General features: G+C 37.9%; 1 protein-coding gene across 1 annotated transcript; it reads left to right on the top strand.

Annotated features, from left to right (window-relative positions):
• Positions 1–46: 46 nt before the first annotated feature.
• Positions 47–24,722, top strand: SYAP1 (synapse associated protein 1). Its single transcript, XM_045022979.1, has 9 exons — positions 47–366; positions 5,472–5,590; positions 11,348–11,414; positions 13,527–13,600; positions 13,937–14,076; positions 16,466–16,611; positions 20,358–20,416; positions 21,366–21,513; positions 23,357–24,722. Exons 1-9 carry the CDS (start codon positions 156–158, stop codon positions 23,482–23,484), a joined length of 1,092 nt encoding a protein of 363 aa, XP_044878914.1. The 5' UTR covers positions 47–155; the 3' UTR covers positions 23,485–24,722.
• Positions 24,723–25,616: the final 894 nt, after the last annotated feature.

Below are 25,616 nucleotides of genomic sequence, written 5' to 3'. Positions count from 1 at the left end.
ACCCGGAACGAGGAGGGTAGACCCCGATTTCCGGGTACAGTGTTGTGTCGCTCTTGCTCCGTGGGCGCTTCCGTTAGAGCCGTTGGGAGCGGCTGCGGGGGGCCAATAACCGCCGGAGTCCGGCACCGCGAGCGGCCGAGGCCGCCTCCTGCGGGATGCTGCGGGGGCTGGGCAGCTGGTTCGGGCTGGAGCGGGCGGGCGAGGAGCAGAAGCCGCCGCCCGAAGGGAGCAGCAGCCCCGGGGAGCGGAGCGAAGCCGGGGGCGCCGAGGGGGAGGAGGCGGCGGCGGCGGGCGGGGACCCGGCCGTGCGGAGCCAGGAGCAGGTGGATGCGGATCCACTCCTCAGCCAGGCCAAAGGACTCGGCAGTGAGTGTCCTGCCCGCGGCCGGCAGGGGGAGCCGCCTCCTCCTCCCGGTCGCGGGGCTGCTGCTCTGCGGGGACTCCGCGCCCGGCCCGGCCCGGCAGCCCCCAGCCAACAGACCTCTCGTCCCCATTCATCCCCCCCTCTCCCCGACATCCCCCCCCCCACACACCCCATTCCCGTCCCCCCACAGATCCCACCCACCCCCCCACACTGACACCCCGGACTGCATCCCCCAGACTCTGACAAGTCACCTTATCCCTGTCCCCACACACCAGCCCTGACAGCTGCCCTCCCCACAGATGCTGATCCCTTTCCCCCACGTTGATCCGGCCCTGCAACCCAAACACCTACTTCTTCTCCACCCACTCTCTCCCCCTATTCCCACCCCGCCCCTGCACACAGTTTATTACTCATCCCCGTGGGACTTGCTCTCCTGCCATCACACCCTCCCTGAGTCTCACCCAGAGCTTCACAGGACAGGTTAAAGCTCTAAAAAGGTGCTTGGGGAAAACAATACAGATGCTCTTTACACCATATTATAACACTCTGGGGGTGGGAGAACTTCCTGCAGGGGTGGTGGAAATAGAAATATCTTAATAAATAAATAAGGTCAGCTGATGGGGATAGCTTAGAGTTTATCTGCACACAAAATTTGTCTCACTTTTACTAAAGTGGCACAATCCCCTCTAAGTGTTGATGCAGTAATACAGATATAAAGGTCTCTTATACTTGGTTAACTTGTTACCATAAGGAAAGCAGAGTAAGCTATAGCAGTAAGTCACCTTTTTACTAGTATAAGTAAAGGAGGTTTTACCAGTATAACTAATTCAGTTAAAAAAACCCACTGTCTTGACTGAAATAGTTATACCAGTACAATACCTGGGTGTAGGCCTGGCAAAAAGGTGCTTCTTAAAAATCATGTTATCCCTTAGGCTCTAGTTAGACTATAGGAAAAGGTGCCTTTTTAAAAATCCAGGTAATGTAGTTGTTGAAAACCACTCAACACCAGGTAGGTCCAATTTAATACCTTTAACTTGATTTTAGCTGGTCAAGTTATAGCGTAAATGGGACCCATAACATGACCTGCTAAAATCAGCTAAAGCTGTTAAACTGTGTCTACACTGGCATTAAGTGTGGTTTTGATTGAGTTGAAGTGGCTTGTTTGAGTTAACTCTGGTGAAAAAACATATTTTTCCTAGGCAAGACACCATAACATCTAGTGTGGACACTGATATTGTTTAAAGCAGCGTGTCTCAAACTTTTTTACTGGTGACCCCTTTCATATCACAAGCCTCTGATTGCAACCCACCTAATAAACACCCTTTTAAATATATTTAACACCATTATAAATGCTGGAGGCAAGCAGGGTTTGGGGTGGAAGTTCACAGCTCAGGACGCCCCCCCATGTATTGACCTTGTGACCCCCTGAGGGGTCCTGACCCCCAGTTTGAGAACCCCTGATTTAAAGGAAGGAGCATGGTTTGCAATATCACCAGCAAACAATTTTAAAGGTGTCACATTGTCGATGCTAGCTGCTAAGTGGTGTTTCAAGTCATGTAAGCTCTTCAGTCCTCAGGATTTACCTCTTGAGAGACTCCAATCATCTCTTTCACTTGCCTAGGCTTTGCAAATCATGTATGAATTACATTATGTGATATAATTGTGACATAGGTTTATGATATGTACCCAGCTGACATGTATTGTTCTGCATTTTATGAATTTGGGCCTCTCCTGTATCTCTTTCACCCTAACCAGGACTTTCAAGAGACATCCGTGCAAATAAAGTTAGAAGCTGAAAATGAGGTGTCATTCTATAGTCTCAACTCCAAGTTTCAGTGTTTCTGATGTCAATAATTTAATTATAAAAACAGTGACAATAGAATGTATATGAGCGAGGTGTTCTTAACAATTCTGTGATGTCACTGTGCACTGTTCAAGGGACACCACCAAATTTGAAATCATGGCACAACTTAAAAAAAAAAAAAATAGTAGTTTTGGATACAAACCTTACTCCAAAGTTGCAGTGGCACATTTCCCTACTTTTTAAATGTGGTTATTTCCACTGTTGCTATGAGAGACTGACTATATAAACTGCCCTCTGAAGTAAAACTAAACTGAAAATATTTTTTTAAAGTATTCTCTCTAATCTTTCAGTTATAGTGAGCTTTGTTACAAATAATAAGTACGCTGTTTTCATCAGACAGAGGTGTGGCTAGATTGATAGTGTTCCTTTAAACACCTGTTGAAAGGAAATAATATAGTGTAGTTTGTAAAGTGCAATAAAATTTTTGCATGAAAAGTTTTGTATAGTACACCAAACTATGACATTTTATTTTATTGACATGTCCTCTGAATAAGTAAGGCTATTAACAGATAACATTTGAGAGGTTTGCTTTCCTGTACCACATTGACTGGATAAAACACAGAAGGCTCTATTCCCCATTAATTTGGTTGTGGTGAGGAAGCATTGTCAAAGAGCAGAGTTTACAGTGTTGGGATTATTCTGAGCTCCTTTAGAACCCATTTCTACGGTTAACCCCCATTTAACAAGAATGATTTGTTCCTAGATTTCATATGTTTTGCTGTGGGCTTTGTGAACTGCATTGTGCCTAGAGTAGTGTAGCTGTCTTGATTGATTGTTCTGGTGTAGCTGAGTCTTAATACATAGATAGCTTTGAATATCAAGACTAAGGTTTTGAATTTTCAATGGAAGAAAATTGATAGCCAGTGGAAGGACAAATATGGGGCTGATGTTCTTGTGATGGCCTGTCCTATTGCAGATTATTACATTTTCTAAAAGAGCTGTAGCCTCTCTACTGCTGCCACCCTCAGACCCAAATTTAGTGAATATAATAATTGAGTGACTAGATCATTGGGAGCAAGGTTGCGCAGTAATCTGAAAGTGGAATAAAAGACATTTTTCATCACTGATTCTGTGTGGCCTTCTCGGCTATTATAAAAAACCTGAGGCTTTGTACTACTTTGACAGTTGGAGGGGTAGGTGTCTTTGATGGAAGGGGGAGGACAGTGAGCCAGCTAATTCTGGTGTATAAATTCTGACTAGCATTACTTCTGTCTTGGCCAAAATGAATTTTAGTTGATCATTACTAGGCATTGACACCTGTTTGATATTGGTTGTATCTGTGGCAAAGGAGACTGCTAGATGTTGGGACTGGGTAGCAGGGTGTGGATCACTCGTTAAATTGCCTCATTCTGTTCACTCCTTGTGAAGCATCTGGCACTGGCCACTGTTGGAAGACAGGATACTAGGCTAGATGGACCACCGGTCTGACCCAATATGGCCATTCTTATGTCCTTATGAGATGTACTGCTGCGTGTTATGAGTATATTGTTACTAGTGAACTCTAGTGTCTCATTACCTCTCTGAGCTGTCTAATGTAGATATTAAACAGAACAACAGAGATCCATTCAGCAGGTGAAGGTTTTTGGGGAAAAACATAGTTGCACATTAGCCCTCTCTGGGTTCTGTTGGAGGAATAAATGGAGTCATTGTAATGCTATTCTGTCTACTCCAGGCATGTCTACTTATGTAAGTGGGTCAGTAGCACATTTTGATAGATTGTCATAACTTGTGGAGAGGTTCAGTAATGTTAAATAGATAGCAATTGTGTGTGTCCTATCTAATTCGGCTCTTATATTGCATTGATAGCCATAGTATCTAAGCATCCTTCCTGGGATGCATGCGAGTTTATTTTTACATCCATTGTCATGAGGAAAGTCCCATTTAGTTCCTATACACATCACAGTTTGAATCCTAATTGTAAAGCACCCAGGGTAACAGATACCATGTGCTAGAGCTTTGTTGTCACTGCTTTCTCGGTGGTTTTTCTTAGGAATGGAGGTTAGACAAAGGAAAGTGTTTGGAGAGGTCATCTTCATTGAGTATGTTTTTTTGAAAATTGGATAGACTATTGAATATTTCAGGAGCGTTAGCAGTGTCATTTCTCAGAAGGAGTTGATGATGTCCATTAGTAGCAGACATCGGTCTTTGGTGGTTTTCACCAGCAAAAAAGGGCAAGGATCTGTTTCAGATTATTCCTAAAAACTTTTAGCAATTTATATGTGGTTAACATCTGGGTTAGGCAATATCATCTGGTTCAGAGTCCAGCTCACTCTTCCTATTCTTCTTAACTTTTTGTGTCAGGATAAGCAAAACAGCCAACTGTTTTGTATATCATAGTGAGGATAAAAGTTATAGCTTTTTTAAAAAAGTATTTAGTTAATATGACATTCAGATTGTCTTGTAGACCTGAAGTTCTAGAAAGGAAAGAAAGCTTAGGTATTCTTCTTGGCAGAAAGAGTGGCAATACCTAAAGTGTCAGTTGTTTCTGAAAGTCGACAGTTTTTAAACTTTTAGCTTGACCTTCCTGGAACGATTAAAATGTTTCACTCCTCTCTTCTGATGTCCCTTGGATTCTAAATCACATTCTCAGTTATTCCTCTTTTGATATTCACCACTTGATTTAGATTTAAAATTACTTCTGCATAAAATCCTAGTATTATCACAGTGTTAAATTGTACCAATTTATTGACATCAGATAAACTGAATTACAAGTAAGATGATAGAAAACTTTACACCTACTAAATCTGTCTCTCTAGATATTTACATGGTACCATAAGCACAGTATCTGAAAAAGAAACTAATCCCACGTCATTTCAAGGTACCTCGATATTAAGTTGTTTGTCACACATTTAAAGGCTAGTAGCTTCTTCATAGTCTGTCTGAATGTTGTTTAAATTGTGGTAGTGTCTAGTGGTCCAAAGAACGTGATGAATGTCTCATTAAATGAAAAGGAGCTTCAGATGTGTAATAGCTTATCAGTTTAAAAAAAAAAAAAGTTTTGGCCAAACATGCAGTTCCATCCCTAAGGGACAAGAATTTTAAAAAGGATAGAAATATATAGTTCACCTCCAAAGAGGCCTTCTAGAGTACGAAGAAGCCAGTTTAAGCAATTCTGTTTTAGAACTTTTGTTATAAACATGGCTTTCAGATTAGGTGTCTAAAAATGTACAAGGAGAAAAGAAAATATGATTAAAGAATTCAATATAACAAAATATTTACAACTCTAATCTCTTTTTGTGAAAGATTATCTCTTCAATTTTGCAACTGCTGCTACAAAAAAGATATCTGAATCGGTTGCTGAAACAGCACAAAATATAAAGAAGTCCGTAGAAGAAGGGAAAATTGATACCATCATTGATAAGGTATTTTTTCTTCGTTATGTGAAACTGATCTGTAATGTACTCCCAGTATCTGCTTTACTTCAAATGCTATTTGTAAGCATCTGTATAGAGTGTGTGAGCCTGCAAAATGGTCTGCCTTAAACAAACCCCCCAAACCGGTTTTTAAAATTGCAGGTTTTTAGGGCTGATTTAATATATTTCTTGAATAAATAGTTAAACAAAGTTTGTTTTATCTGACTGAAGTGTTTATACAGAATGGGCATTTCCAGGAAAACTATTAATGAAAATCTCTCACACAAAAATGTAATCACTATAGCAATCTTAACTGTAAGATAGTTAATACATAATAAAAACATTAAAACAGTCAAAGCATTACAATATAAACATGACTGGTTAATTTATATAAATATTACAAAGAACTGTTACATTATTGGGCGATGCTCACTTAAGCAGCTACTCAAACTTTTGTTTTCTCCTCATTGTTCAGTGTGTGGCCCTTGGCCTTATTTATTGCACACAAGCAACCTTAATTCTGACATTCTTAACTCTTGAGTGCTGGACTTTGCAACTTTAATATTCTTTTAATATAGTTTATTTTTATTTAAAAAAAGCAAACTGAAAAACAGATTCCATCGTGTGGCATCATATTGCCATCTATGTGGTTCACCAGCAGGGTTGGAACCTCTAGATCCACCACATAGACCTCTTCCATTTGAGCTAACAGAGTAAGTGGTAGCAATAGTAGGTGTTGTCCTCTGTGCATTACAGGGGGATGAGTTGGGACACTTTTCTAGTGGGTTTTATAGATATTTGCTGACTCTAGAGGGAATGGTGAGACTCAAATCTTGGGTTCCATTCCAGGTTCAGGAGGCACAGACTCTTTTGTCCATTCCCCCAGCCTTGACCCCAACTGTCCCATCACCTCCATCCTGTCTGTGTCCCAGTCCTGTCTTTTCTCCACCCTTGGCTTTTCATCCCTGTCCCACTCTCCTCACATAGCCAATCCCAGTCTCGACTCCTCAGGCTTCTCATTCCAGTCTTCTTGCCCAACAAATCCTAGCCTCACCCCCACATCCTCCTGGCTCCTTGTCTCCAGGATCCTAGCCCCACCAGTTCCCACCCACTACCAGCTCATCATCCAATCTTTCTCCCCTAACCCACCCTTTAGTTGTCTCCCAGTTCCAATTTCCCTCTCCGGGCTTCTCATCCAATCTGTGTCCCAGCTCCTTGTACCTGTCTTTGTCCAACCAATTCTAGTTCTCCACTTGCATCCCAGCTTTGCATCAGAGCTGTCTCCCCTCATCCTTCCTTTCAGCTGCCCCCAGTCTCAGTTTCTGTCTTCCCTCTGCTTCCCCAGACTACTTGTCCCAATCTATTCCCTTTGTCTTCCCTGCATGTCTGGCTCTTGTCCCCTCTGCATTTGAATTTGGCTGCTTCCTCCTCCATGCTATCTGGGCCCAGTGTGTGTGGGCAGGGGTATCATTGAGAGCACACTACAAACAGACTTCTTGCTTTCAGTTCAGGTGCCTGGACCTGGCATGGTCCTTAGCAGCTCAGAGCTGCAATTTCAGGAAAAGTCCAGCTCAGTGCAGATGGAATCTTTGGGGAATTAAGATGCTGTAATCTGAATCTCTTTTGAGCATGTGTAAACTAAGATTTTAGAGGTTTATAAGTTGGCCAAATTTGAGCAGCTTTTTGCATGGATGGCAAAAGGTACATCCCTAACACAACAGCCACCAATGAAAAGTAAAGGTTGTCAGAATTTTTTAACAAGGGCACAACAATGTATTTTTCCTTAGTTTCGTTGTTGGAAATGGCTGGACCATATTGGCTGAAATTTTCCAAAAAAATTGAACCTGGGATAGACACCCATCATGGAAACTACAGTCTGAACAACTACATTTTGGCAACATTATAAGCAACTGAAAACAGTGTTGGGCATCCTTAATAATAGGCTGTGGTACCAGCCCAACCTATAATATTACTCATCTAGTAAACTTTTCAAATCCTGAGAAAAGGAGTGAGATTGAGTTTTGTGAATGGTCACATATAGGTGGGTGTATGTGGTGAACTCTCTGTAGTAACAGAGTAACAAAGGGACAGGAACTATAGAAGAGGGTGGAGAAAATAATGCAAGGAAACAAAGAAAATAGACACTGATTACAGCATAGGAAAATAAACACCGTAATCTGTTCTCTTTTTTTCAAGCCTTAACTGTGATCATAAACCCCAGGTGGCATGAACATCTGTGTCTGTTTTCTGACATTTGTATGATTTAGGATTTTCTTTTAAATTATCCTCTGGTCTGTGTGCGCAAGGGCTCTGAAATTTTTAACTAGAGTTTTTCTTTATGTATTACTCTCTGTATAAAATGAGAATTTTATAATGTTTTCTATTGCTATATCTTGTCTTTTGGGCATGAGAAGTACAGGCTTCCATTCATATTTCTTGTTTATTTCAGTGCTTCTGTCATTTCCATTTGTGTAATGTATTGTTATAGTGTAAATGAAAATACTATCATTTTCTAGCATTTCTTACAGTACTGAATATGTAAGCTTGATTGTGTTCTTACACTACTTCCATAATTATTTTGTGAAATAATGTTTTTATTTTAATTGTAGTCTGCCAATGGCTTCTTGCAAGTTTGTCTGTCCTTTGAAAAATATGTTGTCAGTATGATGCTGGACATTTGATTCATTCTTTTGTGAAGATACCATAGTTTGAGTCCCTTATGTGGTAGGAAGTTTCATTGACTGTGACTGTAGAACTCGATGCTAAGGCAACAATTAAGCTTAGCCTTGGGTATGTCATGAGAACTGTCTGGGATATATTTTACTATTCATGGACTTAAAGTCATAAAACTTTTTCAAATAAAAAGGAAAAAAATGTGTACTGCAGGGTTTCTCAAACTGGGGTCACCGCTTGTGTAGGGAAAGCCCCTGGTGGGCCAGGCTGGTATGTTTACCTGCCCCATCCGCAGGTCCGGGCGATCGCAGCTCACACTGGCCACAGATCGCTGCTCCAGGCCAATGGGAGCTGCTGGAAGCGGCGCCTGGTGTACTGTATTTGGAAGTACCATCTGGAAAGCATGATATATAAGAATGGCACAAGAATGTATGGGGTGGGGGAGTGGGGCAGTAAAAGAAGAAGGGTGTTAGAAAGGGGAAAGATGTATTCAAATTGGAAAATGGAGAGACTAGCAAAAGGAGGAAGGTACTGTTCTGAATGATTGAAGCAGTGCATACTTTGGTCTGTGGGTCTGTGTAGTGTTTTGGGTTGGCAGGAAATGTCTTGCATTGTTGCCTGGTGCCTTGCTTCTCCACTGGATTCACTAATAGAGCAGTATCCAACTCTGGCCCACAAGGAGGGATGATATGGTGCAGGGCCTGGATAACTGAGAGTAAGAGATGCAGAAAGAACTTGTGTAACCCTCTCAGTAAAAATACAGCTTCTAACAGAAATAAAGGAATGATGGAGGAAGAGGAAAAAACTCTAAAAATACAAATGAAGAGAGGAGAGACTGAGAAATACAATAGTGAATTACTTCATTTTAGGGGGAGATGGAGTCAAGAAACATTGTAATTAATGGTGAGTCTATTGATAACAATTGCACTGAAGAAACAATATCTCCCCTTTAAAAACTTAGATTTCTTTCTTATCCCGCTTGAAGATGTTATGACTAAAGGATGAAATTCCCTGTCCTCTTCTCTGCCAGTAAAAATGAAATCATACATCTATGTATGATAACCCTCCCTGCTCCTTATACTTATATGCATTCATATTTCAAGATAAAAACAACTGAAGTTATTTGCTTCCTTAATTTAAAATTCGATTCACGCCTCAAACAGTCAGCGAGATTCACTCTGGCCCCAAGGCTGGAGTGTTTTGAGGGATGGAGGCCTTTTTGGGAATTTAGCTGAGTCACTGGCTGGGGACCTGACTGTAACCTTGAACGTATTTGACTGGGAAGAGGAAAGGCAGCTATCCAACCTGCCTTTTAAGTGCTGCTGGGAGTTGAGAATCAGAACTTCTTAGATTGTATGGGTCGTTGTATAGCAAACCATGACTTTTTTTTAATTCAAAGCGCTGTGTATCTCATCTTATTTGGAGTTAGAAATGGTCATTCCTTCTTCCATAATCTACTAGTAAAGTGAAACTTGCCATAAAAACCTCACATGGAAAATTCTGTCTTCAGATACCATTGATCTCAGGAGTTGAATGCACATGAGAGTAGGAATGTGGCCCCTGTGCACTAAGTTGGAGTCTGAACTAATGTAGTTCTGGCACACATCTGCAATAGTAAATCCTGCAAAAAAAGGAAAAACATATCAGAAAGATTACTTGATGTCTCTTTATTAATATCCTCAAGGTAGTAACTTTTCTAGAAAATTATCCACAAATGACTTCAGAAGCTGGTTTCTTAGGCCTAATATGCCATTTTCTTGTGAGGAGACATTAAATCAATTACATTAATTCCCAATTATGGCTGAAGTTACACAGAAAAACCAGGAAATCTGGTTCCCACAGCTTCCAGAACTTTTCCCATTGAGCATATGAAGTACTATGTATTTACTGGTGTTAATAGATTCATAAACCAATTGATTTTTTAAGGTGAGAAGGGTCCACTGTGATCCATCTGTGTAACAGAGCCCATAGAATTTTTCCCATTGATATCTGCATCAAGCCCAAATGTTGGTAAATGAGCAAGAACATATCTTTTAGAAAGGCATAATTTAAAGACTCCAAGTGATGGAAAATTTACCTCATCCCTTGGTAATATGTTCCATAAGTTAAGAACCTTAGTATTAAAATTTGCATCTTATTAATGGTTCAGATTTTTCTTACTTCAGCTTCCTGCCATTGAAACTTTTTATGCCTTTGTCTGGTAGAGTTAAACAGCCCGCTAGGGTTGGATATCTTCTCTCTGTGTTGGACTTAAACTGTGATCAAGTTGCCTCTTAACCATTTCTTGACTAAACTAAATAGATTGAAATCCTTAAGTCTTTCATAGTAAGGTTCATTTCTCAGAGCATGAATCACGCACTTAGCTCTGCTATGAGACTTCTCAATTTTTTTTTCAATTTTAACATTAATTAATTTACTATAAATTCTTGATTATCCAGATTTAATGCAGGACATTAATAATTTTCAGTAATCAAGGAATTATTCAAATGTTACAGAGTGGAAGTATGACTCTATATTAGGTAAGCACAGATTCTCTGCCAAATTCTAGGGGTTGCTTTGGGAATTTGGTGACTTGGTAAATCTTAACTGCAACATTGTGTTTGATGTTGTTATTCCCTGCATTTAATTTTCCCTCTCTTCTTTTAAAATATGAGCCGGGTGTGTTTGAATGGGTAATACTTTTTAAAGCAGGTACCTTTATTTAAATATGCAGATATTCAGGGAATCTATGCATTGTGTGTACTTAAGTGGATAAGAAAATAACATATTGCATGTACACAGTACACTGTTGACGCCTTCATGACATTTATTTTTCAAAGTTGGTAAATCACTTCGGAGTACCATACACACGAGTTTCAGCTCTTAAAAAGAAAACTGAGTTTTGGGTGCAGTTAAAGGGTAATGGGCTGAACAGTTTAGTATGACCTCTTCTTGCTTAGCTAACTTGCAAAAGAGTAAGGTCTCAAGTATAACTAAAGTGTCATGTTAAGCTGAAATGTATTTCAAATTATTTACTCTCTGAATGTTATTAGACAACTCTGTAACATATTCCATTTCCTTTCATTCTTTAAGTGAAATTACCTTTTCTTATAGACAATTATTGGAGACTTTCAGAAGGAACAAGAGAAATTTGTTCAAGAAAAGCACACAAAAAAGTCAGGTATTGAATATTTATTATTAAATGTGGGTCTTTTACTAAAGATAACTAACACGTTTCACTAACTTTTGATGAAAGCTACGTAGTTCAGCTCAATCTCAGTAGATATTAAACCTAATCTTTGTGCCAAAAAAAGGTGACCCGTGGAAATTCTGTATAATGCACAATAGTTGTAGATCAGGATTTCAGTAAGTGCATTTTTGGGACGAGATAAGGGATCACAACAAGTTAACTATACAGCTAATCCAGCATTTTCTACTAAATTCAGCAAACATATTTAACTATAATAATTGAAAATCAGTGGGACTGATCTCTTGTGACTTATTTTGAACCTCGGGTTGTTATATTTTGTGAGGAGGCAGGCATTCTGATTGCCTGTCAGTTGGGCTCTTTACTAGCAGTGTAACATATTATGGAATGAATAACATAAGGTGTGGGTGCCATTCTAGCATTTCATTAGTTTCTCTGTGGGAGGTGCTTTACTTATAGTTCCAGGGAAAATTGATTTCTCTAAGGTTTGTAAATTATCTGTGATCCAAATCCTTTTTGGGTTATGCATCTATGTACAATGAGATAAAAATGGCCATATCAGGTTAGACTAATGGTCCATCTAGCCCACAATCCTGTTTTCTAATAGTGGCCAGTACCAGATGCTTCAGAGGGAATAAAAAGAACAATGTTATTATCAAGTGAGCCCTCCCTTGTTCTCCAGTCACAGTTTCTGGCAGTCAGAGATTTAGGGACACCCAGAGCATGGGGTTGTATCCCTGACCATCTTGGCTAAGTCCTTCATGAACTTATGTAATTCTTTTTTGAACATAGTTATACTTTTGGCCTTTACAATGTCACATGGAAACAAGTTGATTGTGCGAATTACTTCCTTATGTTTGTTTTAAACCTGCTGCCTATTATAAGCAGACTCAGTGATCTTACTCTTTGTGAGTAAGACAGACAAAATGTGTCCCTACATTGTTTAGGTCATTAAGTATTGCTGAATAGAAAAATATACTGCCGTTTGACATAGATCTCTTTTTAACCTTGAATATGTTGATGGTTTCAAATGGATCATGCTGAAGTTTGTCATACTGTTTGCCGTTGTTAATATATATTATTAGATACTATGGATGCACAGAGTGACTCCATAGTTAAGTATGCATTTATATTCACACCTAGAGATTTAATCTTTACTTTATGTATGAGTAGTACAATGTATCCTCCCCAAACTTACACTTACTTTTGGACTATCCTTTGAAGTTCTCTGAACATTTTAAAGTAAATCTGTAAATTAGCATTAAGCATTATAAAATACACCCTCTTATTTTGGTGAATATAATTTTTTTTGTATCCCCCCCAGTGCGCAAAAAAAAAAAAAAGTGCTGTTTGAGTATTTGGAAATTGATTCATTTTTATGTATTATTCCAAAAACAGAAATATGGGCTATTGTTAAAGTTTATCAGCACAATTTGTATTTATGAATGCTAACCATAACCATTTCTATTTAAACTATAATCTTTTAAAATTGTTCTAAAATATTTTTGTCAAATTAATCTTATAACATGTATTTTACAATGTATATTGTCATATAATTGTGCATCAGTTATTTTCAACAGAGAATAGGTTGTAAAATATATCTTTTCAGGATAAATCTCTAATGGGAAACTGACAGGAAGCATTCTTTATCAAAAGGACTGTTGTACAGTTCAGCCAATTATGCACCACAGTGCTATATTGTTTGAGCTATTTGCAGTATTCATAGCCTAGAACATTTTGGAAGAAGTAATAAAATGTTGATTGAAAAATGGCCAAATAATTCTTGCTGAATTTTTTTTTACCAGCTCTAATAAACACTCATTTCCATAACTCATCTGCTATACCTTGAGATGAGTTGTAAAAAAAACAGAAATGAAACTACTGTACCAAAGTGAGCACAGTTTTGAAACAATTTGTTTCAAAGATGTCCTGTTTCCATTTAATTTTTCAGCTGGGTGACAGTGACACAAGGACTCCCCGGGGCTCAGCTGTCTTTCTGGTATTGTGTGTTGCTCTGTCTTAATATGAATATTTTTGTTTTTAAATATAATAAAACTTGAATTATTTTCCCCTCTTTAATGACAGAAGCAGCAGTGCCTCCTTGGGTAGATAGCAATGAAGAAGAAACAATTCAACAACAAATCTTGGCCTTATCAGCAGTAAGTTTCTTGTTTGTTATTAAAGCTGTCTTTTGTTTTGATTAAAACATATACCTACAGTAATTTCATCACTTATCAAAAAATTAGACTACATTGTGTATATGCATACAAAATTTAGATACAGCATGGTGTTTGTCTGATTACCAGTCACATGCCTGAAGCAACTTCTGGGCCAAAATAGAGATGGAAAAATGTATCCTCCTGTTTACACTTTTGTCTTTAACAGAAAGTTACATGGCTGTGACGCTAAACAAATATGTAGGGAGTGAGATGGTCTGATCAAACGTGATATAATTCCTCTGATGTCAGTTAATAACTATAGTATTTCCTTCAAAGGACAGGCGAAACTTTCTGCGTGACCCACCAGCAGGTGTTCAGTTTAACTTTGACTTTGACCAGATGTACCCCGTCGCTATGGTAATGCTACAGGAAGATGAGCTGCTGAACAGGATGAGATTTGATCTCGTCCCTAAACAGTAAGCAATTTCTGATTATATTTATGTACTCTCACGCTCTTAATTTGCCTTTTTAATTTATAATCTTAACTTCCCTAAATTATTCATCTTCCCTCTCCACCTCCCTCAGCTTTCCCTTTTGATTCTCTCCGCTGCACGTGTTGTTTTTAATAAATACAAGTTATACACAGCTTGTCTTGCATACTTGGAATTTTGTGAATGAAGATAAGCATGCATTATATGTTGGTCCATAAATAAGGAATACTGGTATTAAAACTTTTTTTTTAAAAATCTAGTCAATACAATATAATATTTCTATTTTTCCCAAGATATTTTTAATTATAGCCATTTCTTTAATATAGTAGGTGCTTAAATTGAATAGAGAGACTCCTCCACTTTAAATTTTTACTTGGAAACTAATTAAGAGCTACCTGTAGATAATCTTCAAGAGTCTAGATAAATAACTTGCACATCCAAAGAAAGTGATTTCTTACGAATGTTTGCAAGGAAAGTCTGATCTTTGTGGGTACGTATGTTGTATGATTTTGAATCTTTAAACTTCGCTCAAAACACTTCCTAAATAAAGGGGTTTGGTATTAATCTATTTGGGTCCTTGGATGCTAATTCCTGTTCCTGTTGCAAAAACTCCCATGAACTTTGATGTGCTGAATAAGTTGGAAAATGTTGACAATCAGTTCAATATGTAGAAATAGCACCCCACTGAAATAATGCAACAATCAATACTGCATTTCTATAAGCTCCATCTAATTTCACAATCCACTGTGTTAGAATCAGGTAATTTTCTCCTTTTGAATATAAATGTACTATATATTTTTTTAATATGAGGACACTTTAGCCATGTGTGAACTGCTGTTAGTACTGGAGTAATTTCCTTTCAAATATATGCTCTCTGTGTGTATCTCACTTTAAAGAAGACTAATTCGGAATCTAATTTTCAGATTGCATGCTTTTCTAGCATGTTTCAGCTATAAAGTTTGTACATAAAGATTTGGATTTTGTTTGCAGCTTTCACGTTAGTAGAATACTGTGTACAAATACTTCACTGTACAATTATACTCCAGATATTTTGGTTTCAAACTGACAGATTGAACATTTGATGTTGCCAGACAGCGGGTGGACTGAATTTTTATAGTTGTTGAATTTGAAGGTGACAATCCACGATTTAAATGTGCTGCTGAGTGTAGATTTTTGGAAAGTATTCACCTTTTCTAGGGCCAAATTCTGCCATTGTTAGTTATGCAAAACTCCCATGGGCTTTCTGCTCAAGTGAGGAGCCCAGACGTTGGCCCTTGTTTAAATTGCTGCCTTACCATTAATGAAAAAAACAGTTGGGTTAAACTATACTATATAATAGGTGAGGGTGATTTATATCTAGGTTTTTTGTTTCTATTGGTGGCGCACATCCGCATATTACCTTGATATTGGTGCACATAACAAAATTCATTCCGCACATGGATGGAAAAAAATAGAGGGAACATTGGTTACATCCAACTCAGTCTATGGCATTTAGTATCATAGGAGCACAATCCTGTAAGTGCTTGCCTTTTATGAGATATTCCATTGACTTTAGTGATGTGTAGGATTGGACCTTTAGTTAAGGACTGCTTTACACAGCTGATGCACACAGGGCACAGAAAATATTGCATGTTGCAGCTACTTTAGTTGCAACTAAAGCATACCTTGAAAACAGTTTTAAACTTTGTAATATAAATTCAACAAGCAAGAAAAAAATGTAAGACACCACGTCTGTTGGTGCAGCATCATGAGGGAGCAGTGCTGTACAGAGGGAGCAAATAGTCCTCCTTTTATCCTAGATCTGCTGCTCTCCACAAAGCTAGTAGAGCTCTGGTCCCACTGGTAGCCCAGCCCAGACAACGTGGTTGTAGCTTATCAAAGGGGATGAGACTTTGGAGAGGGGGGCTAAGCCAAGGCTAGAGGTGGGATTCATATGGTTTTGTTTTGCCTGGCTGAAAAGTAGGAGTTGGTAGTGTGGTCTTTTGAAGATAATAATGTACGTCAGCTTGTTTATTATGCTAATCTTTTTTCCCAAAGAAAATACACTGTTAAACTGGAGTTAAGTGGTAAATATGTAACAGTAACTTAAAAAGTTGGAGACTATTATACTGGTTGGTTTTTTAAATGGTGTGTCATATGTCAGGGAATTCAAAGCTGAAGTTACACTTCAGAGTACTCCAGACACTTGAAAAGGTGGAAACAAAACTCTGCCCTCACTCCTGTAAGCTATGACTGTAGCTTTGACTACAGTAGCTTTAACTTTGTGCCTCTGTTTTTTCTACCTTGCTTGCAGCTAACTGTAAACTTTCCACAAATCAAATGCAGCCGTTAAAGCCATGTAGTCATAAAAACCTATATTTGTGTTTTTCTTTAGTGTAAAGGAGGACGTGTTTTGGAGAAATTATTTCTACCGGGTTTCCCTAATTAAACAGTCTGCACAGCTCACTGCACTGGCGGCTCAACAGCAAGTGGTAGGAAAGGAGGAGAACAATGGCAGGAAAGAGGATATACAGCTGACAGGTACAGAAAGTATTTGTTTTGAATAAGCAGCTCACTATGAACAATCCACTCACTGTCACACTTCTTAGTATCTATATGGATCAGATGACCTGTACGTTTTTTTGTTTGCAACTTATTTGTACCATATATAGGAGGCTTCTTGAAAAAGTGTTGTTTCAAAAACAGGTCCCTCTTAAAAAAAACCAAACCCTCTAAGTTTATCTGATCTATTGATTCACTTTAAATATTGCCCTCTTTTCTCTGTTTAATTAAAGAGAGGCTGTTTTCATCAAAAGAGTGCAGAAGTTGATTCAGGCATAGATTCATCATTAAGATGTACTCAGGTTTTAAAAAAAAAAGATAGTTTAAGGTATTACTACACATTCCACCTAGTTCTTCTGTTAAATTTGTTTTTGAGGAAAAATATCTGTTTTGAATGTTGCATTCAGTTGTATAGCTAAACTTATAATATAGGTGCTGATTTTTCTATATATATGATAAGTATCCTTTAAAAAAGATACCCTTGACCCCACCTTCCTCTCCAACTAGTCTTATCTCCCATTCATCTCTAAATTCGCTGAGTACAGTAGCTACAACCATTGCCTGAAGTTCAGCGCTTCCATCTCCAACCTTGAATCCCCTCTAATCTGTTTTCCACCCTCTTCACTTTGCTGAATCTGCTCTCACCAAAGTCCCTGATCCCCTCTTGGCCAGTTCTCCGGATCCATACACCATACTCATCCTCCTTAACCTCTTAACCTGATTTTTTAAATAATTTATGATGATTTCCTCCTTGAAACTTCATCCTCTTTTAGCTTTCACAGCTCTGTTCTCTCAGATGTGTGACCACTTCTTCAGTGTGCACTTTTCATGGTGGTCCTCAGAGATCTGTCCTTGACTTCCTCCTCTTGTCCATCTACACTCACTCTAAGTGTGATCTCATCTTCTCAAATGGTTTCAACTATCTTCTCTTTGCCAATGACTCATAAATCTACCTCTCCAGTACAGACCTGTCTCCCTCCATCCAGTTCTGTATCTCTGCATGATGCTGGATGTCAACTTAAATTTAGCATGGCCAAAACTGTGTACCACATTCCTCCCTACTTCCTTATTTCTTCATTACTGACAACATCATGATCTACCCAGGTAATAATTCTTGTAAACTGGGTAGTAGTACTGACTCTTCCCTCCATCTAGCGCTATACATCCAGGCCATGACCAGATCTTAGGGCCTCTTCATCTCCCATCTGAACTCCCTTCAGGTCCATTCAAATGCAGTTACTAAGATCATCTTCCTCGTTGATCTCTTTGAACATGTCCCTCCACTAACTCCCATCACCACCACATCAAGTGATTGTCTTTTTTTAATACCCTTTATGTGTAAGCGCCCCTGCTCTTACGTCTTATCACATCTCTTCTCCATTTCACCAAGAAGACTAACCTCAATTATCTGTTTCTCTCACAAAAACCTTTGAGAGTTCTTCCACACCATCTTTATGTAAGGCATATGCCCTTGAACTACTCTCTGAAGCTACAGTATTCCTTTATATCCCTCTTCAAGTCTTCCTCCTACCATCATGCCTGTGAGAAACTGCCAACTGATAACAGCTGGTAGACACTTCCATATATGTTTTGTTGATTTTTTTTTCAGGTTATTTTATTTTTAAGTAGTCTCAAACACGTAGCTATGTACCTTGCTGGCCTCTATAAATGTGCATTCTTACTGCTGTTTCCCTTGTCCTCTATTTCCTTTTCCTTCTGATTGTTCTTTACATTCACCCATTACATTTTGTCTTAAATTATATAATGAACTCTTTGGAAGCAGAGACAGTCTTCTGTTTTGTGTGTTTTTATATTGCCTGCCACTGTAGATGCTACTATAATCCTGCTACTGAGTTTTTAAACTTGTACATAGCATAAAGTTTGGATTTTTAAAAAGTTTCCCCGGTTCAGCAAAATGTAAACTTTGCAGATAGTCTCTTTCATAGTATTGCTCATACACGGAGTGCTCTGGTTATTGGATTCCACTTTTCTTGTTACTACTAAAAGTCTAATTTAATTTTTGTTTCTATATGCTGCTGCTAGCTTCAGCAAATGAGGATCACTGCTAATATTATGGCTAATTAATTGGGAATTGAAATGAAAGAAATAATTCTGACAAATAACAAATTTACATAGTGTCTTAGATCATAAGCACTTTGGTGGAGTGTCATCTTATTTGTTCGTACAGTGCTTAACACACTTGACTGGAGGCTCAAAGTGTGCAATAGAAATAGTAATTGCTGATTTAAAATCTTGATCTTCTGTATCAGTGTACAATTATGTTCTGTAAGGAACCCTCGTTCCTAAATTTGCCCTGCAACTTCTCATTACATTGTTGCAGGAGTTCTGCCCACTTTCTAGATCTAGGCATTTACACTTGCATTTGAAAGAGAATCCTTAATTCGCAAGGCTATAGGAGACAGGGCACTCTGCAACTTGCTGAAATCTAAAAAGACTTCTGCAAACAAAACACCACCACAAGTGGGAGGGGGAGTGAGGAATACCCCATTACCTATCAGCAAAGTGGAGGGATCCATCTTCTGCTCTGTCTTCCTGTGCTGGAGTTCTTCTAGCTAAGGTTAAATAAAGGGCGGCTGCTCAATGGCCTTTCAGTGGTCAGGCATCACTCTGGAGAACATTAGGTATTCCACAGAGGGTTTTCTGGTTGGATCCCAATCCTAGTCACCAGGTTTCTCAGTGTGGCTAAGAATATTGCTGCTAGACCACACCTTGTTGGAATATATATTTGAGTTTTCACAGTGTCTACTTTTCCCATTTTGATTTTCAATTAAGTTGACCTTTTCTCAGGCTATTTCCACACTAGAAGGCTGGAAGAACTAGTAGCACTTTCTTGTAAATAGCCCTTCCTGATATTTCACAGGTAAAAGTTTCTCCACAAAGTCAACTCTCATTTTTATAGAGATCACAGAACCCAGGATTTTCTCAAATTTTTGCTCATAACAAGTTGTTTACCTGAATTAATAGAGCCCTATGTAGCACAACGGTTGGGTATCTTTGCCCTCTGGGCATGAGGGCCCCCTACCTTATAAACTAGGTCATTTCATGGGCTGCAAGTGTCTCCCTCGGTGGTGGTGGTGGTGTTAGGCAATAACTGGGTTGCAGGGGCCAGTCTACATCTTTACTTGACATTACCAAACTGATATCAGTGGATGCAACCTGGAATGCAAAATACTAAGTGCTATGATCCAAAACATTCTTCTCCTTCCAATCGTTCTGTTTCAGTAAGCCTGTCCAAGGTTCACCTGGAGTTCTGGCGTAGCCTAGATTCCAGACTGTTAAGATCCTCTCAGAAGGGGAGATTTTGGATCTTATCTTCTAATTGACTTTGTGAGGAAGATCACAAGCCTGGAAGCCTCACCCAGATACTGATCTATTTAGTTGACTTATTTATTGGTAGGGGGTTTTTTCAGTTTGATTTAGCCAAAGTTTCCTTAGCCTGAAATAATAAGGGTACAACTGCTTACAGAATTTTATCTTAAATTTCATTGTAAAAATAGAATCAATGTAGAAAAAAACATTCTCTAGTTAATTCATTCTTATTTTGTAAATATTTCACCCATAACTGAACTTAACTTTTAAATATAATGTATCCCCTGAAATAGAAAATTTCCCAGCATAGTTAATACCTATATAGTTTAAATTAGTTCTGGAGATATTTAAGTATAATAAAATATATCAAATTTCTGTTTTTTTTCTCTTCCTAGAAACAGTACGGCCCAAAACACCACCTGTTGCAATCAAATCTCAGCTAAAACCTCACGAGGTAACATGATGTATACTACATCTGAAGTTCAGTGTATGAAATTTACATTTAATGCATGATCACACAAACTGTGAGTTTGAGGTTTTTTGTTGTATTTAGAGATAGCAGGTTTGCTTCATAATAAAATATTTATCTGTACAATATTGATACTTCTGGAGACTTATGCTAAGACTTAACAGCATAGGCACTGTCATTATGACACCATTTTATTATGACACTGAAAACAATTTTGTTTGCCACTGCAGAAGTCATAAACTTGGAGAGCTAAAGACATTCTTAATCTTGGATTGCAATATTGTTGCCAGGGAACTCTTTCAGACAGAGCTGGAGCCATAAATTTACTAAGCAGTAATAACATTTAATACACTATTAGTAACACTTATTTTAAATACAGATTGGTGGTTTTGCCAATGTTGTCATGTATCTTAACACTGTGGAACTTACTTTACAAATGAATATCCAAAAAGTTCAGTGTTTAACATCTAATTCTGTACTCTAGCAACAGCTTTTTCTTTATTGCAGTACAGAAAATTAGAGAAATGAGACCAATGAATTCTATTCTGTTAACTAAAACCAGGGGAGAGGTTTCCAGAGATCAATCCTACTGTAACTCTCGTCCTCTTATGGACAGTCTTTGATTTTTTTAACTGCCTCCACAATTAATATAAACATTTTTATTACTACTAAATTACTTTAATCTTTTCACTGTTTTTGGAGATTACTAAACTGAATTACAATTCCTAGTAGAAAAATAAAAAAAAACCATGGAAATTAGTCGCTTCTTCAAAATGTATATCAAAAGTTTTTTTCTTTTCAGAAAGATATGGTAATTGACAAAATAGATTTTTTTTTATTTGCCTATATTAAGCTATAGAAGAGAAGTCCACATGGAGTAATGATTGTCAAGTGTGTTTTCCTTTGTGAATGATCAAAATTTATTTTATTCAAGGATGAGGAAGAGATTTCCACTAGTCCAGGTGTATCAGAGTTTGTTAGTGATGCTTTTGATGCATGTAACCTGAATCAGGAAGACCTAAGGAAGGAAATGGAACAATTGGTGCTTGACAAAAAGGAAAAGGAGACCTCCATAGTAGAAGGTAAAACAAAAATTAAAGCTAATAAAGTAAATAGCTTTTTATACATTTGACTACATTCATTCTAGGCAATTTAAAAAAAACTAGATATTTACTGCATTTCAAATGATGGCAGTAAGGATTTGACTGAGCCTTGTAAAATTCTACTTTTAGTAAAAGCAGCAAAGAATCCTGTGGCACCTTATAGACTAACAGACGTTTTGCAGCATGAGCTTTCGTGGGTGAATACCCACTTCTTCGGATGCAAGTCATACTTTTAGTAAGCAACTAACTTTTTGACAGGCAAGTCAAAAAATCATCATTGCACCATAGTAAATGGTAGAAAAGTACATGTTTTGCTTGACTATTTCTGGAATGCCTCACTGCAGAAAGGACTAACCACTATTAAGACATTCAAGCAGTCTCTTCCATGGAATACTAGTTACAAAAAAAATGTTCTGAAGATACAAACAATTTTACAAGAAGTTCTGCCATGAAAAAATGACTGAAAATGATGGGATTCTCATTTTTTCTTAATTCCCATCTCACATACTTGATTGTAACTGCAATCCTTGCAAACTCAGTGTGGGATCTGAAAGTCAAGCTGCATTTTCCTTATTGTGCATCATCATCAACAGTAAAGATTTTACAATCCAGATTATGGTGTCAGTGATACTGGTGCCTTAAATGGAGTTACATAAATTTAACTAATCAGAACTTACTAAATAATTTTGAATATGATGAACAAGAAGAAAAAGAATTCAGTTGTCTTAGCATGGCTCTGTTGAGTTAACAGAAGTGAAAAGCAGAAAAATAAGTTTAGTCTTAGTAGATGTGACTTTGAATATACCATAATAAAATAATCTGCCCTTTTTTACATAATCACTTTTAGAGTAGAATTGTAGTCCAAGTGTTCAGATGCTGTGAATATTAGTCTGAACTCAGTTATTTGCAAGATGTTGCAACCCCAAATTTAATAGTTTGTAGGTTTAACCTTAAAATTACATTCATATGCATTTTCCTGAATTGATTTGAAATTCTTGCTGAGTGGTTTTAATAAAGCTGTCAATATATAGTGTATTTAGTAGAAATGCTAACTCACAATACTAGATGAGACTATGGAATTACCACTATGATATCCAGACTCCAGCATTGGCCAATATCTAATACTTCAAATGCAACCTCTACCCCAGCCTTCTTCTCATTACTGGCCTTGTCAATTTGAAGGAAGGGTAGCAACACAGAAGTGCCTTCTGACTCCTCTTTTGCCAGGAAGTATGAAAGTTCATTATTTTATCCCTTATTATATTGGCTTGCCTAGCTGTATATCTCAATGGAAATAAAATTGTCCATCCCTCCTTCAATTACCCATAGTATTTGATTTTGATCTTTGAAACCAATGAATTCCACGAGCTGGTAACATTTGATAATGGATAATCATTAACTAAGGTGTGTAGAATTTTTCATATAGCATAGCTCTTTTTCTTTCTTTTTCTGTAAGAAAAGGTGGGGAGGGGTTGACAGCAGAGAGGAAGACTTGAATTCACATTGTTTATAGACAGTTTGAAAAATCAGCTTGTCTTTGGTTACAGGTAGACATTTTGGGTTACACTGAAGGGGAGAAAACATCAAATATAAATATTTGTCCATTGTTATTACATCAGTACTTTATAATAACATATTCTGGGGGTATCCCTCTGTATATTAGTTTTTCATCAACAGTTAGTTGTTCCAAAGATGAAACACATGAGCTTTCAGAACTCTGGAATGCAAGACAGGTAGCCTCAATGAAAATTAATCTAGTTATACATAAACAACATTCTGTACTGCCAAACTAGGTATTACATATCATTTATCTTCCTTGTAGAAGAGACTGCTGATTGGGAGAAGGAATTACAGCAAGAGCTTCAAGAGTATGAAGTGGTGACAGAATCAGAAAAACGTGATGATAACTGGGACAAAGAAATAGAGGAAATGCTGCAGGAAGAAAATTAACCATTTTCCTGATATCACTGCAACCCATAAACAGTTTCTGAAAACTGACATGAATATCTGCTTTCATACTTGCTTCCAAAATATCTTAAAGAGAGACACGAACTTAAAATCATTAAAATTCCATATAGGGATACAGCCAGCCTTGATGTTCTTTGTATGAACAGTTTATGAACGTGATCACTCTTCTTAAAATATAATTGCATTTGATATGTAATAATCAAAAATGATAACATTGTCATATGAAATTACTGGTATTTTAATATGTTTAGTTTGTACTTTTCTTTAGTGGGCCAAGAAATGCTACTAGGATGTACTAGAATATTTGTAAATCTAAGAAAATCTGAAGTTTAGTCTACAGTCTTCTGTGTTGAGGTAAAAACGGGATGTTGTGATTAACCTTATTCATGCAAGTAACTGCACTTCTTTGTTTGCTTTTTAATCTCTGTATGATATTTATCTGTGTACCATTTATTAAGTTACTTGTAACCATTAGCTTTCCTTTATACTTTACTTCCTAAGAGCATGTGGCGCCAAAGAATTTACAGGAAATCTGATGAGAATAACTTCCTGATACCAGTTTGTTTTTTTTAAAACATTTACTAATCCAGAGTCTAAAAGAAGCACCGATTTCTACTGATGGGATACAAGTCACTTAACATTTAAATGGTTAAATAAGAAGCTAACTCTTATTTGCCTTGATCTAACATGTTGTTTCTTTAAACCATCCTGTTACTGTATCTCCTTTCCCCACAGACAGAAATGGTTTTATAGTCTTTTGTCTTCAATGGATAACTAAATTTCATGTCACTGACAGAATTGCAAAGACTTTAAAAGAGAAGAACTTAATTCTGTTTTCTGGATGAGAGCAAATTTAAATATCTGTACAGTACTTATTCACTTTTTCTTTATTTTAAGTGTTGAACTTAAATATGTCGACAAGTGTTGTCTTGGTTTGGACATCTTTATTAAATACTGTAAATATTTATAAAGTTTACTTTTTTTTTTTAGTGTGAGTATTGGAATATGACTGATCATGGTTGGCTACTTCCAATCTTCTGCAGATTTCCAAAATGTACTTTTCTTTCAGGGGGTCCTAATCATTAAATGTAATCAGCAAGAAAGTAGTTTCTTTTTAAGAACTGAGGTTCCAGATTCTTTCCTATTGCTAGGCACTTGTGTGTCAATTATGGTTTTCCTCTTAAACCCAGTATCCTGTTTACATAAATAAGAAAATAATATTCAGTTTGTTGCCTACTTTGAAAGTAACTATTGTACAAGGTGTCTTGTCTTTTGAAATGTGGTACTATGCTGCCTTTTCTTAAACATTCATGCCACAAGTAACTCCGAAATTCTCCGATAGCTTACATTTTGTCATTAAGTTGTAAATTATTAGGTCTCCTTTTAATGAAACCATAATACAGAGGTCTCTTCTTTAACCCAGCAGTTTGTTTGTTTTTTTCATGGATGTAGATACATTACAAAATGTGCATGCTCATGAATAATAGCAACTGTTTTCTCGAGTAGGGTGTGGGATTTGTTTCATGGAGTCCTTCCCACACTGAAGACTGAGACTTAGGGTAGGTTTACACTTACCTTCCGGGTTGACGCAGTGAGTTCGAACTATCGCGTCTGATCTAGACGCGATAGTTCGAACTCCGGAAGCGCTGCGGTCAACTCCGGTACTCCACCACTGCAAACGGCGGTGGGGGAGCCGCGGAGTTCGACCCCGCCGCGTCTGGACGGGTGAGTAGGTCGAACTAGGGTACTTCGAATTCAGCTACGCTATTCACGTAGCTGAATTTGCGTACCCTAGTTCGACCCCCCTTCTTAGTGTAGACCAGGCCTTAGACTATCATACCACTAGTAATAGGGACCTGGCCTGGGCTTATTCTGTTAAGATTCTGCTGCTGCTGCTGCTATCAGAATGCTGGGCTCAGACTGATGTTATTTTTCAGTTGATGGGATCTCCTTAGCACTGTCTTTTCCAGGTGATCCTGCAGATTGTAGAAGAGACCTGATGACCCATGTTTTCCAGTCCTGCCATTATGAAGGTCTAACTCATATGGAGCATTCGGCAGCTCCCGCTGAAGATATTTCTGTTAATGGGAGGTAAGTTGACAGTGGAAATCTAG

This window comes from Mauremys mutica, chromosome 1, assembly GCF_020497125.1.
Source record: "Mauremys mutica isolate MM-2020 ecotype Southern chromosome 1, ASM2049712v1, whole genome shotgun sequence".
NCBI lineage: Eukaryota > Metazoa > Chordata > Testudines > Geoemydidae > Mauremys > Mauremys mutica.
The sequence above is the reverse complement of the archived record's forward strand: the minus strand, read 5'-3'. Positions and strand labels throughout refer to the sequence as shown.